A 14592-nucleotide genomic window follows, 5' to 3' on the forward strand; every position below is an offset into this window, starting at 1 on the left:
ATGCACTTTACGATTTCGCCGGCTGTTGTTTCTAAATTGTGAATTTCCTGGTTTGTCACTGTCTGACTATTGCTGCATAGTCGCCGTTGAGAGAAATACAGTGAGAGTGCATGGCGTGCAGCTCTTCAATGAGGATATTTTTTCCGATTCAAATCATTGTAAAATTTAAAATGAATAGGCCTATGTGGCGCTATTGTAGGCTAATTGTGAACGAAGGTGTGGGAAACCCTGCAGTATCTTGGTTTCATGTTAAATCAGTGTCATTTGTCATTAATTGTATATAAAAACTCTTTACTTTAATACAGCGACACAAAATGGATATCTCCCACAGTGTTTATCATAAATTCACTCTTAGCTCTCATTCCCTCTCAGCCAATCACTGTGGGCATAGAAGGTATGAACATGACGTCATCCATAGCAACAGGGTCAACCCCGCCCTCTAGTCTTAGTTTAGGAGTCCCTCCCATTCCTTAGTAAAAGTTGGTCTTAGCAGCTTTGTGAATAGGTTTTAAGAAATTACTCCTTACTAAGAACTTTTAGTGCTCCTTAGGAGTACTCTTAGCGCTAAGATAAAATGTTTTGTGAATACGGCCCCTGGTATCTACAGGTGAGGAATTATGTCAGACAGAATATACCATCCTCTGAGCCCCTGCCCGCAGATGATCCATTGTCCAAAGCTTTGCTAGGACCACCAGAAGCTAAAAACCTGATTTCATCTTTTGTGGGAATATTTTTAGACCGGCAGGACAAATCCACTTTAAAAATAAAGCAAGCCTGGGAAAAAGACTTAAACATTGGAATAGCTGACGATGTCTGGGAGGGAGCGCTAAAAAGCATAAAATCCTGCTCTATAAACTCGAGGCTTCAGTTAATTCAATTTAAGGTCACATTTAGATAAGATTGCAGAGGGTACACTTGCTCATCACTTTTGGGAATGTCCAAATCTTAACAACCTTTGGTGTCTTGTATTTCAATGGTACTCTAATGTCTTAAATGTTTATTTAACTCCTGATCCGGAAACCGCTCTGTTTGGACAAACTGGAAAAACTGGACCATAATGCTCGCAATCACGGTCTACGGCATGGTAATTGCTAAAAGATGCATTTTAAAACTGTGGAAATCGGACTTAGCCCCTCAAATCGACTCTTGGCTGAGGGAACTGGTGGGCATTTTAAACATTGAGAGGCTAAGATATGAGCTGACCGGCAGCGCTCATGGCTTCCTCGCCGTATGGGGCCCAGTGCTGAAGCACATCGGGGCCTGAAATGTATGCCCCATTGACACCACCTGCACACTTTTTTGTGTATTTATAGCTTATTTTCTTAATAATTTATTTATTTTTTTGTATTTCATGTCTGTTTGTGTGAAGGGTGGGCGTGGGGTTTGTTGTGTGTATTGTATGTGTCTATTTATTTTGTATTTTTGTCTGTATAAAAAAAACTGAAAACTATTAAATATAAGTTTCACAAAATCTACACTTACATTGGAAAGGCAAATACTATGCATCACATTAAGGCTTGTGATATCAGTATGTCACTAACTAACATATTCATCTGCTGGTAAACTGAGTTTTAAGTTTTAGAGCAGTACAGCCAGACAGTGATGCCAAACACATATAAAGGAGCCTAAGTTATTTTGGTCCAAACGATGCTATATTGTTCATTTGCCAATCATAATAAATACAACTTAGCATTTTATGATTTTGAGAAAACTCCTTTTTCTGAATCAGTCTATAGTATTATAAAAGGATTTATGGGTGTGGATGCCTCTCCTGAACAAATGTGGGGGGTTGGGAGGCCCATGCATGAATGCTGGCAGCCCCCATATATTTGGGTGAATTTATTTTGTCTGAGTTAGGTGACACACACATGCAGCCGGTCAAATGCTCTCTGATGTGGACTGAGGGGCAAAAGTGGATCGTGGAAGTGTCCCATTAGGGCGCCTTTTCAGATGTATTAAAAAAGATGAGGGGCACTTGCACTAGTTGAGGAAACCCTTTTGTGTGACAGTGACTTTATTTTCCAGCTTTGCTACAGGGGAATACAGTCACACAAGCTTGACTGTATGTGATAGAGAGATGGCAGAGGTTGGGGTTGGAGAGGCCATACCTCTTATAATAATGAGTTTGGGGTGCTTAATTTACCTTTACCAGCCAAGCTAACCATCACAATTCAGTGCTGTCTGCAAACAGCAGCTAGCAACTCATTAAAAATAGGTTAGGTTGGTCAAAGATGTATGTAGATATCGTAACTAGTACAACATAACAGTTTTGATAAAGGTTTTGTTTTTGTAGAAGACATCAAATTAGTCTGGATTAACTAGCTGATATAAATTATTTGCATTATTATGAATTTCTGATGCACCTTTTGCAAACTCCTTTGCACTAATGTTTCATCAGCTATCAGTCCTTCACCTATAAAGGATTCCACTTCTGTGCTGCTTTTTGCAAACATGGATCACGAGTTATTTATATACAGTATATTTTCACCAAAAAGTTTCCTCTTTATCCTGAGAAAGGCCTGATAAGCCGAAATAAACAAAGATATTTTAGTTTGTTCTTCAAATGTGAGGAAGGATTCTAAAGCTTTACTTGTAAACTGTGCTGATCCCTCTGGTATCTACACAAAGCAAACATTAGTGCATAAGGTCAGCTCATTGTTCATACACACAACATGGGCTACTCTATTTTACATGTGTCCGCACTGGGAGAGGGTATTAAAGGTCTCAGGACAGGTAAGGGGGGTTTTGTACATTATACAGATTGTAAAGCAAATTGAGCCAAAGTGTAATTTGTAGAATTGTACATTGTAGCCTACAATGTAACTGGATTTCACATGCTATGGAGCCACTCACCTGGCTAGCTGACTTTACCCTTAATTCTTTGTGTTTGTACAAATGACAACTTCTTCCAACAGCTAGAAGATATTTATTGTAGCGTGTTTGACTGAGTTGTGAAAATAATAACAATCTATATCATATTTAACAGACAGATGCAGGATAACACATTTTATGACGGTGAAACATGGAGAGAATCCACATACTGAACTTTATTGATGAATTAAAACATAGGATCATTTTGACCTTAGGACATCAGGCACATCCATTGAGATGCAAGCTAGGCCTATAAAATTGACATTTTTACAATGATGTGGGCTTCTTGTAAATAACACTCTGTTTACATTAAGATAACTTTTTACAGATGACAGATGCAGATAAAGGAAAGTTTCATTAAAAAGTTGGTTTTAAAGTAGCAGCCAGGCGGTGGTTGGATAATTATGAACAATAACTATTTACAAACAAATTCTTACTCCAGTTATCTCCAAAACTTTTCAGTTTAACACTTCATTATAGTGACATAATATGTTGTATTATGTTTTAATGTAACAATAAGTCTATTGCAATGCATTATGGTGACAAATGGAATATTCCGTACTTTCAGGATGAGGCAGCACAACAAGAGAGCATCAGTTCACAAAGTTAAGTTTAAAAGTGAACCAGATACATTTTCCTGCATAGTAAAGTTACGCAATATTTGTATGTTATACTATTTTATGACATTTCACACTGAGGAGTGGGAAAATGACATTGGGGAAGAAGAATTACTTTTTTTAGACCCTTGAACTGTCTGTGCACATTCCTGTTTTACAATACTTTGAATACATTACATGCAGCAGGAAGGATCAAAATGGAAGATAAATATGTCCACTTTTTCATACATGTCATATGCGGTATACCGGAATACACATATATTAAATACAACCACGTTGTTGGTTAACCTTCAACAAAATCTTTGTTAGTCAATATATATTGAGGTCTTTATTTATTTGTCTTGTAAAACAGATCATAACATATTGCATCTTAACCCAGAGATAATTATATACCCTTAAGTAAAGAATAGGCTTTTTGTTTGTCATATCAAATTCATTTTGAGAGTAAACTTAACGGAAAACTTTTCTTCTAAAATTAACCAAACCATGAATTCGGTTTCGTATTTTGCTCAGTTTAAATCCATATATAAGAGGATTCATCACAGGAGGAATAAGCAGAAATCCTAAAGCAATGAAGTTTTGAAGGCTTTTAGACAAATCTGTGGAGCCAAATCGCATATACATCAAATCAAAAACCACCACACAAATGAACGAGAGTAAAGAGACTAAATGGGGCACACATGTCTGCATAAACTTTACCCTGTCATCACTGGACCTCACACACGTTGTGATAAGATGTGCATACGTCCATATGATAAAAAACCCATGAGACACATAAATACAAATGGTCAAATATGCAAATAAACTGTTTGAAAATGTGTCACTTTCCAGGCAAGCAAGTTTAACAATTATCCAGTTGACACAAAACAGTCTATGAATGTTTGTACCACATAACTTTAGTCTCGATGTCAGCAGAACATTGATGGAGAAAACAGAGAAAGGTGTTAAGAAGGAGAAACATACTAGCTGAGAGAGCCTCCTCTTAGTCATGAAAGAGTGGTAGTGCAGGGGTCGACATATAGCAAGATATCTGTCGTAGGCCATGACTGCTAGAATGGACACATCGCTGCAAGCAAACGAGTACATGACAAAAGCCTGTAAAAGACATCCCTCGTATGAGATTTCCTGAGAAGAAGACAGTAAATCAAGGAGGAATTTGGGATAGAAACCTGCGGTCCCATAAAGTGCATTCATACAATAAGTGCACAATAAGATGTACATAGGTTCATGCAGGGTGTCGTCAAATATGATTATCATGATGACAGAGATGTTGAAAAACAAAATCAAACAGTAATAGACTAAAGTGAGCGAAAAGATAGCAAACCTGTAATTCATCGTCTCATTTATCCCTGAGAGAGTGAAAATTCTTATGTCAGAAACATTATCCATGATCAGAATAATTGTAGTCCCACAGTTTTGAAATTGTTTAGTTCTAGTTGTCAGGTCTTACAACAACATACAGAGGCAGCGAAAGTGGTCACACTGTACTGTCTGCTCTGGTTTTCCTCCTACCTTCAAATTATAAAAGCGTTGACTACCATAGCAACACAACCATTGGGAATACTTACATTGGAAAGGCAAATATGCATCACATTAAGGCTTGTGATATCAGTACGTCACTAACTTAAATTCATCTTCTGGTAAACTTGTAAGGGTAGAAAACCTCTATTACTTTATTAATAGCCAAATTAATAAACTTTCACTAAAACATTTTTTTTTCATTGTTTTTCTTTCAGCACATTGTAAAATGTGTGGGAGTGCATGTGAGTGCATGTGAGTGCTGACTTTTGTAACCCTTCTACACAGTCCTCCAGTTTTAGAGCAGTACAGCCAGACAGTGATGCCAACACATACAGTACAAAAGAGCCTAAGTTATTTTGGTCCAAACGATGCTATATTGTTCATTTGCCAATCATAATAAATACAACTAATTATGCTGGGTTTACACTAGAGGACTTTTAAAAGACTTTGAAAAGACTGAAGACTGAAACCCTCTTACATCTAAAGACAATCAACTCACACCTGAAGACAACTAGTCATAGTTTTCAGTCACAGAGTGAGATTTTGAAAAGACATGGGGTTCATATTGCAAGACTACAACTAGATTCCTTTTGAGATTAATATTATTTCCGCAAACGCGACAGTGATTATTTAATTAAAAAAAGGTTAATTCAATATTCCGAGCGGGGGACTTCCAACCCCTTAAAGGCCAGGACACAGTGGTCCGACTACCCGAAAATGGAGTCTGCCGATTCAGGCAGCTCCAGTCTGCCCGTTGCGGCCAAAAAAGTGCAAAGAACACACCAAGCCGACTGCTGACTTTCCGTGCGCTCTGCGCTTGCGCGGGACGTAATGTCTCCATAACAGCAGGCGGCGCTAATCTGTATTGTGGCCCAAAAAAATACGGAAGCCGGAAATGATGGGAAAGCTGTCTAGACCATAAACATAGATAGAAATACGTATTTATATTTATGGACCATAAAGAGCACCATTTTTAGCAGAGAGTGTCGAGCATGGTATCGAGCAGTCAACAAGGGTTGATGCATGTGAGTACTCGCTGAACGAAACAAACAAACACATTAAAACAATGGCTAGCTGTTGTTAGCTGTTTGTGCTACCCGCCTCACTTCCGGGCTTCACTGATTCGCTAGCCCTCCACCAATCAAATTGCTTCAACTGAAAGACTGCCCGCCGGCTCAAAAGAAGCCTGACGACATCTACGACGACCGATGTCACGGCACACACCAAACAGATTCGTGTCCCCCGCCCCCTCCAGACTATCCGACGACGATTATCGGCCGGTGTGTCCTGGCCTTTAGACTAACGATAATATCAAACATGTTTGATAATGTCGGGCCGTCAAGACAGGAAGGAGACTGGCTAAAATCGGGTCGGATGACCACCTTACACCAAACGACTGAGATTACGTGCGCGCGCCACAACTCTAGCACGACTTCTGTGATTTCAGTCCGACATTGGAAGATTGTCTGCGACTGTCAAATCGCGTGAAAAGTCGTGTAGCCTAGTGTAAGCCCAGCATTAGCATTTCATGATTTTGAGAAAACTCCTTATTCTGAATCAGTCTATAGCATTATATGAGGATTTTTGGGTGTGGATGCCTCTCTTGAACAAATGAGGGGCGAACTTGGGGTTGGGAGGCCCATGCATGAATGCTGGCAGCCCCCAGATATTTGGGTGAATTTATTTTCAGCTGAGTTAGGTGACACACACATGCAGCCGCCAGCCGGTCAAATGCTCTGTGAAGTGGACTAAGGGGCAAAAGCGGAGTGTGGAAGTGTCCCATTAGTGCACCTTTTCAGATGTATTAAAAAAGATGAGGGGCTCTTGCACTAGCCTGGTCCTACCAGACCATCGTACTTAATTTCATACAGAAGGGAAATGAAAATTGAGCGGTAGTAGGTAGGTGGGCGGTGCCAGGCTACTCTTGAACTACTTGTGGAAGCTCTTTTGTGTGGCAGTGACTTTATTTTCCCAGCTTTGCTTCAGGGGAATACAGTCACACAAGCTTGAGTTTATGTGATAAAAATATGGCAGAGGTTGAGGTACCTTAATGATGAGTTAAGGTGCTTAAAGCAGCTCCGAGTAACATTTAAATATATTTTAAACAGCCTCATGTTTCCTCTCATAATCATAAATTACCTTTAACAGCAAACGAGACCATCAGTGCAAAGAAAGACGTTTTTATATAGTTTTTATTACTGCGTTTGGTCTGGTCGCACACCCAGTCCGATTTTCGGTTCACGCGTAGCCTACATGCTCTATGGTCACATATTCGTATTGGTCGCAGATTTCAGTGTGGTGCAACAACGCGATTTGAGAAGCCTATCCCTCCAGGTGAGGGAAGGGGAGCGGGAGCCTTGTTTGAGACAGTTATTTGTCGTCATAATGACTGATAACGGGGCTGAACCATCAAAGAAAAAAAAGAAAATGCAATGAAGAAAAGCTAAAAGGGAGAGTGATAGGCGGGCGGGAGGGCGTTGCCAAGCAACGTATACACAATTTCACGGTAGCGAACTAGACTGCAGTGTTTACTCCTAAATGAATGAGCGGTAGCCTACTAAAACAAAGTTTACTTTGCCTCACCAGCATCATCAGATGACCATTATTCATCTGAAATAGTCATTATTTACAACAACATAAACACATTACCTCATCGTGATCCATAACTGCCGTCTCTCGTTCATTCGCTTTGTGTGAGGACACGTAATCTTTCAGCTCTGTGAGAGAGAGTAGTTAGGTGACACTGCTGCATCAACTCATTGCAATCAGGTGTGTGTAGCACTGACTGGCATTAGTTGATGCTGTGTCACTAACCACTCTCACGGAGCCGAAAATAGTCCGGTGCCCTCACACTTTCAATACACGGACATGCACTATATTACTTCCTGATCATTTGAATCTCGCACGCCCGGCACGAGCTAGAAAACAGCTTCACGACAGCTGGCGTCGTAAAAATACTACCGCTTTTGTCCAAAGGGGTCGCCAACGGTGCCATGTTACTCGTAGTCAGTGTTGGGAATAACGCCGTTTAAAATAACGGCGTTAGGTAACGCCGTTCTTTTTTCAGTAACGGGGTAATCTAACTAATTACTTTTTCCGTCGTTACAACGCCGTTATCGTTACTGAGCGTTAAATGCGGTGCGTTACTATGAATTGATTGAATAAACTGTGTAATCCGAACGCACCCCTGGCTCCATACTACACAAACTGCTAGTGAGGAGACCGGTGTGTTTTAAGTTGTGTTTTATTCAGTGTGGATGACATTATAACTGTCAGTTAGCGCCGTCACGTCAGTCAGCCGGAGCGCCTGTTTAGTGAAGTTTCTTTTTCTTTCTCTCTCTGTTGTGTGAGCGTGCACGTTGCCGCAGTAACCACCTATCAATCCACGGTTGAAACGTGCTCTCCCTGAGTTTGTTTGCATCGCCCTTGTGAGTAAGTGCATGGAGTTTCCCGATCTCTATAAAGTATAATTTATGCACGTTATTAAACGGCCGCGATTCGCCGGTTGCAACAACTGTTTAGCGTGTCATCACGAGCCGAATATTGCTATTGTTCTTTTCCTGGGATCTGAATGCTGCTGTGCATGTTAAAGAAGGAAATAAACAGCGGATAAATCCTTACTCCTCCTCTCATCGTCTCATGCTTCATAGTCTGACGTTTTTGGCCTTAAGTGGTGTTTTAGCCGACACCCCTGAAGTGAATCCAGTGATATAGCAGATCAGCACGGTACATTCAGCAGTTTCCTCTACTACTTTTGTTGAGAACAAAATACTTGAAGTGCAGGATAAACCTCTTGCTGTCTGTTGATGTGCAATAAATATTGAAGGTTATGTAGCCTACAATTAGGCCTACCTGTCAGTTCTACTCATTTCAACTGACTTGTGAAAACTGCTCAGAAAAATCCAAATTTTGACAACTTTTTTTTTTTTACAGTAGGCTAATGCAAATAGCCTATTATTCTATTACTTCTATTATAAAGTAATTCAGTTACTAACTCAGTTACTTTTTGGAACAAGTAGTGAGTAACTATAACTAATTACTTTTTCAAAGTAACGTTCCCAACACTGCTCGTAGTGGCTTTAATTTACCTTTGCCAGCCAAGCTAACCATCACAATTCAGTGCAGTCTGCAAACAGCAGCTAGCAACTCGTTCAAATTAGGTTAGGTTGGTCAAAGATGTATGTACAGTAGATATCGTAACTAGTACAACATAACAGTTTTGATAAAGGATTTGTTTTTGTAGAACACATCAAACTGGTTTGGATTAACTGTGTTAGAAAAATGAAAACGTCTATTTACAGCTGATATAAATTATTTGCATTGTCATGAATCTCTGATGCACCTTTTGGAAAGTCCTTTGCACTACTGTTTCATCAGCTATCAGTCCTTCACCTATGAAGGATTCCACTTCTGTGCTGCTTTTTGCAAACATGGATCAAAGAGGCTCATAATAAGAGTTATTTATACACAGTATATTTTCACCAAAAGTTTCCTCTGCATGCTTTCATATTTATTTTATTCATATAATCAGTACAAAGGCTGTGTTATTATGAACGTCCTAATTGTAAGACTTGCACATACAAATAAAATAATTGCCTAAAAACTGTCTCGGAAAAAGTCTCTTCAAAAAAATATATTGTATATGTCAACAGGACATCCAGAAAAGTAAAAAAAAATAGTAATGTATGGGCATCATCTTTTGAGAAAAGAATATAAAGGATAGCGATATTTTGCATTTTCTTTTCCATTGTGTAATCATAAAATGAAGGAATATATTGATTTGACAACATGTTGTTTTTTGAACAAAATACTTGATATTTTTGCATGTTTTTTATTTTTTTAAGTTTTGTGAACGTGAGAGAATTTCTCAAACCAAATGGCCAGAGGCTTTCAGTTAAGTCTTGTGAAATTGTCCGTTCTGAATGGATAAATGTACAGAAAACATGAAGATAACTTTCAGGACACTTTTTTTATCAGATAAGACACGGATACATATACTGAGGTGAAAATATTTATTATAGAGACTATGCTAAATATCATTTATTTGAATTATGAAAAAATGTCAATATGAGTAAATATTGAGAAAAGATAACTATATTAGAAGAAAAAAAATACATTTTGCTTATTTGATATTAGCAGCGTTCTTTGCACTTATGCACTAAAGGGGAAGAACAAGACCATCAACCATTTTCTTCTAACACATTGCTAGTTCTACCCACAGAAGGACATTTCCCCCCAGTCTAGAGGCGTTTAACACAAAACACCTGTATAACTCTTGTTTCTTATTTGTGCCAATTTGAAACCATATATGAGGGGATTGATGATGAATAACAATAAATTCTATTGACATAAAATTCCGGGCACCTGGTGATGAGTTTTTGATCCATTCACATGTACAACAAATCAAAAAGCAAAGATACAACAACAATAGTCAAACAGAGTATGTTTGGAAGACATGTCTGAAAACTTAATTATGTTCTCTTTGAATGTAAGGCATGTTCTGATCACATATGCACAAGACCAAACAACAAAAATATCATGGCCGAAATAAAAAGTATAATTGAAAGCTGGAGTAATAAGCTGGAGAGAAATAATGTTTGCTAGGGAGGCAGAGCAAGCTAGTCTACCAACCAAGAAATGAACACAGCAAATATTTGGTATGAGTGAACCCATAGATAGTAGATAAACCACATCATTTCGACATTGATGTTGTTATTGTGCTAATGAACAACAGGAAGGAGGGTAGAAGCAAAGTCATCACAGAGTGGTACTGCAGAGGGCAACATATAGCCACATATCTGTAATACAATATCAGAGCAAGAATAGAGAAGTCTGCACAAGCTGAAGAGTGCATTACAAAACCCTGCATGAGACATCCAGCATAACAGATCAGTTAGTTGGCATGACCGCACCTTAAAAACATTGTAAATTACCCATTTTCCTCACAAAAGTGACCTCATTCTCCCTTTTTCCTCAACTTTATTTCAATCAATGCATGAGTGCCTTGATCCACTGACTAGTCACACTGAGGTAAATGCTTTTGGTTGGGGATGCTGCTACTTGTTGCTGTTTAACATAGCTCCAGTAACGCTGTCCAAATACAAAAAAATCCAACCCAGTGACTGACTCCAGTTGCTCAGGAAAGAGGCCTGTACATGATGCAAGGCAAAGTTCAGCCCTTTTCATTTTCTATGGGCCACACACGCAACATGATACTCAAGGCATTGTGGCCGGTGATGTGTGATGCACAACACCTGAGATCACATATCAGCACACACTCAGTATTAGGGTCTGTATATTTAAAATAATTTGTTTTTTTAATTGATATCAATATAATTTCAATATCAACTCAATATAGTCACTGTGATGGCCAATTTATTTAAACTGAACTATGAGCTTATATCTTATATATATATATATATATATATATATATATATATATATATATATATATATATATATATATATATATATATATATATATATATATATATATATATATATATATATATATGGGACATAACAGAAAAAATGAATACATTATATAAATCAATGTAGTCCTATGTACAGTTTGTAAACAAAGATATTTCTTCACAAATGAATGCTATTACACAACCAGGTTGTGTGTTGTTCTGTTTTTTAATTAATCAAAACTTTTATGTCCAACACTTAGTTGAGTTAAAATGAGAGCACTTAGAATAAAATGAAAAAAATATATGTTAGGTACATAGAAATTAAGTCATAGTAGTGTTTGCATTTGTTGTTTCTCAAGTATTATCAACATTTTTCCATCATATAATAATATCAGTTGCAGACACAGAAATTTGTATGTGACAAATTTGAAATGGCATGTTCAGTTTATCATGTTATCATCAAGCTTTATTGTGATAGTTAATCAAAATTTCAGATAATTTTTCCTGGCATTAACACACTGTTCCTGTCGACTAACATCTTCTCACAGTCTGTGTTTATGAAATTACATTCATACAGAATGCTATGGTGTGGTTCTAACTGCTAATTTATAAGAGATTCTGCCACAGTAACATCCTTAAAATGTGTTTTCTAATTTCTGGTAATTTAAAGCCATATACGAGAGGATTTAAAACTGGGGGGATAACAACAAACTCCAGTGACAGAATAACAGCCACATATGGATTTATCTTTTCAAGATCATACCGGCTCAAGGCAACATCACAAAATAATGCAATGGAATAAGTCACAAATGTGATCATGTGTGGCAGACAACTCTGTAATACTTTCCCTTTGAATTCTGCTGAGCTCCTCCGGCAAACAGCAAAAATTCGCAAATATGTGTACAGGACAAAAATAAGGGGGAGGCAAATTGTAACTATGGTCACAAGCATACCTACAATATTGTTCAAAACAGTGACAACACATGACAATTTTACGACACTCCAGTTAGCACAGAACACTTTTTGTATAGCATTGCCACATAAAGGAATCCTGGCAGACAAATACAAGCATGCTGAAATAAAAAAGACTGGAACACTCAAAGCCAATCCTGCTAAATTTAAAACAGTGTTAGAGGTCATCTTACTGTGGTAGTGTAAAGGATGACAAACAGCGACATATCTATCAAAAGACATAATGCAAAGAATGGTCATTTCATTGGAAGCATACGTGTAAATAACATAGATCTGAGTAAAACAAGCAGCACGGGCGATCATATGAGTATTCGACAGGAGGTCCATAAGGAATCTGGGGAAAAAGCCTGTTGAACCATATATAGAGTTGACAGATAATAGAGCAATAAACAGATACATGGGCTCATGTAGTGATCTTTCTCGATATATAACCAGTATTATGACTAGATTAGCAGAGATAATGAAGCCATAGAGCAAGAGGCAAAAGACAAAGGCTGGATAGCGGTAGTGTCCAATGTTCACAAACATGGTGAGGTTAAAGTGAAAAGAGACAGAACGGTTTTCCATTCCACTCACAATGAATCTGCGACAAATAATTCAGTATTGAAGTCTTTGCTGTTGGACAAACTAATCCCTGTCTGGAAAAATCACTGATCTGGTGTGACAGAGTATACCGCATCCATGAAAAGGAATAGTTAGGCCATTTTGTGATAAAATGCTAATCAAAATAAGTACAGGTATTGATTAAAAAAAATCATACAAACCTGGTGCTACAGATTCACTATAGATACCATTGTAGGAGTGAGTACTATTCAGGTGTTATTCGTTTTGATCTTGGTATAATCCATAGACACACCACAAATGAAGCTAATGGGAGGAGGATGAGTATTGTATGCTGTCTGACTCCTGTCATGTCATCCAGGGCCGGCCCAAGGCATGAGTGAACTAAGCGGTTGCTTAGGGCCCCCCGACCGCCAGGGGGCCCCACTTTAACCCTTAGGTGCTCTTGGGGACGTTTTTGTCCTTTCGCACTTTTTTTACGCTGTGACTGCAAAAATACTAAACATGTATCAAAAGCAGTTTTATTGCAAATAATTAACATATCCTAGAGTCTAATTATCCCACTCAAAAAAAAATCACTTTGCATCTATTATATGAGAAATTTTTCAATTATTGTGTTTTTTTTTAATAAAAATGGCTCACGTCATCACATAAGCTTGCATGTAAAGGGTTAAAATAAATTACAAATGAATGAATATTTGATATGTATGTAAAGAGGTTAAGTGGGATAAAAGGTTTGTAAAAAAAAGTTGAAAAAAATATTACTGTAGGGGAGAACGGGGTAATCTGAGCCACTTTTTACATTTGCTCCCCTCTAAGCAAGCTTAAATGATTTATCACTCAAATTTACACATTTCCCATTAATTCAGGATGTTTCCTAGAAATGGGCACTAGCAGAATTTTTTCAAGACAAAGGGCAGTGAAAATATGATTGTTTTAAAAAAAGTTGTCATGTGGCTCACTTTACCCCAGCTGTGGGGTAAACTGAGACAGACCAGAAAAATCAAGGGGGTAAAGTGAACCAGCTGGGGGTAAACCGATTGTTACGTGCAGATCTGTTCTCTGTTGCAGAGCTCCTGAAGCCTCTCCTTCAGCCCCTCCCTCACCTCGTTAACAGTCACCTGCTGCAGCCTATTTAAGCCTGGAGGCTTAATTGACTCACTCTCTCTCCAGCCAGGGCCAGCAGCATGGCTCCCATTCACCTTTTGTTAAACCTTTTGTTACAATAAACTCACTTTTCTTACACCTTTAACTTGTTTTGACGGTTAATTGTTGCTTCCTTGAGCCGGGTCGTAACATATTGGGGGCTCGTCCGGGATCAATCCGGAGTTTTTTTTGCTGAGTTGATTTTTCCTCTTTTTTCCCCTAGACAACTTTGTATGCTTTGGTGGTGTTTGGCAGTGTGGCTGTGAGTAGCTCTTCTCATGGTGAGGTTGGTGAGTATAGTATCTGAGTGCTTTTGATTTTAAGTTGTGAATGGTCTCCCTGGTTAGTTAGGGAGTGTGCCAGCTGGACAGAGCAATCTGTCCTTCCATCAGTGCACTATTTGTTATTTTGCCTTTTTTATTTTCGAGGATATCCTGGGTGGGGGCCTAGAGCTTCAGAGCTGGTTCGTTTGTTGGCTGATAAGTCTAGAG

At 38.4% G+C, this 14592-nt stretch overlaps 2 protein-coding genes across 2 annotated transcripts in view; both read right to left on the minus strand.

Moving 5' to 3' along the window:
* Nucleotides 1-1186: 1186 nt before the first annotated feature.
* The window catches only part of LOC307258762 (olfactory receptor 6N1-like), a gene marked incomplete at both ends in the record, with an annotated part of 36415 nt that continues 23009 nt past the window's right edge, over nucleotides 1187-14592 (minus strand). Inside the window, 3 exons of the mRNA XM_080038416.1 lie at nucleotides 1187-1260; nucleotides 3974-4087; nucleotides 4376-4678. Of these exons, the coding sequence (XP_079894542.1) occupies nucleotides 1187-1260; nucleotides 3974-4087; nucleotides 4376-4678 (491 nt within the window). The remainder of the gene's footprint in view (nucleotides 1261-3973; nucleotides 4088-4375; nucleotides 4679-14592) is intronic.
* Nucleotides 12029-12961, minus strand: LOC307258387 (olfactory receptor 51L1-like; the record flags this gene model as incomplete). Its single annotated transcript, XM_080037910.1, has 1 exon — nucleotides 12029-12961. One exon carries the CDS (start codon nucleotides 12959-12961, stop codon nucleotides 12029-12031), a length of 933 nt encoding a protein of 310 aa, XP_079894036.1.

This window comes from Ammodytes marinus, assembly GCF_949987685.1.
Source record: "Ammodytes marinus genome assembly, chromosome: 12".
Taxonomy (NCBI): Eukaryota; Metazoa; Chordata; class Actinopteri; order Uranoscopiformes; family Ammodytidae; genus Ammodytes; species Ammodytes marinus.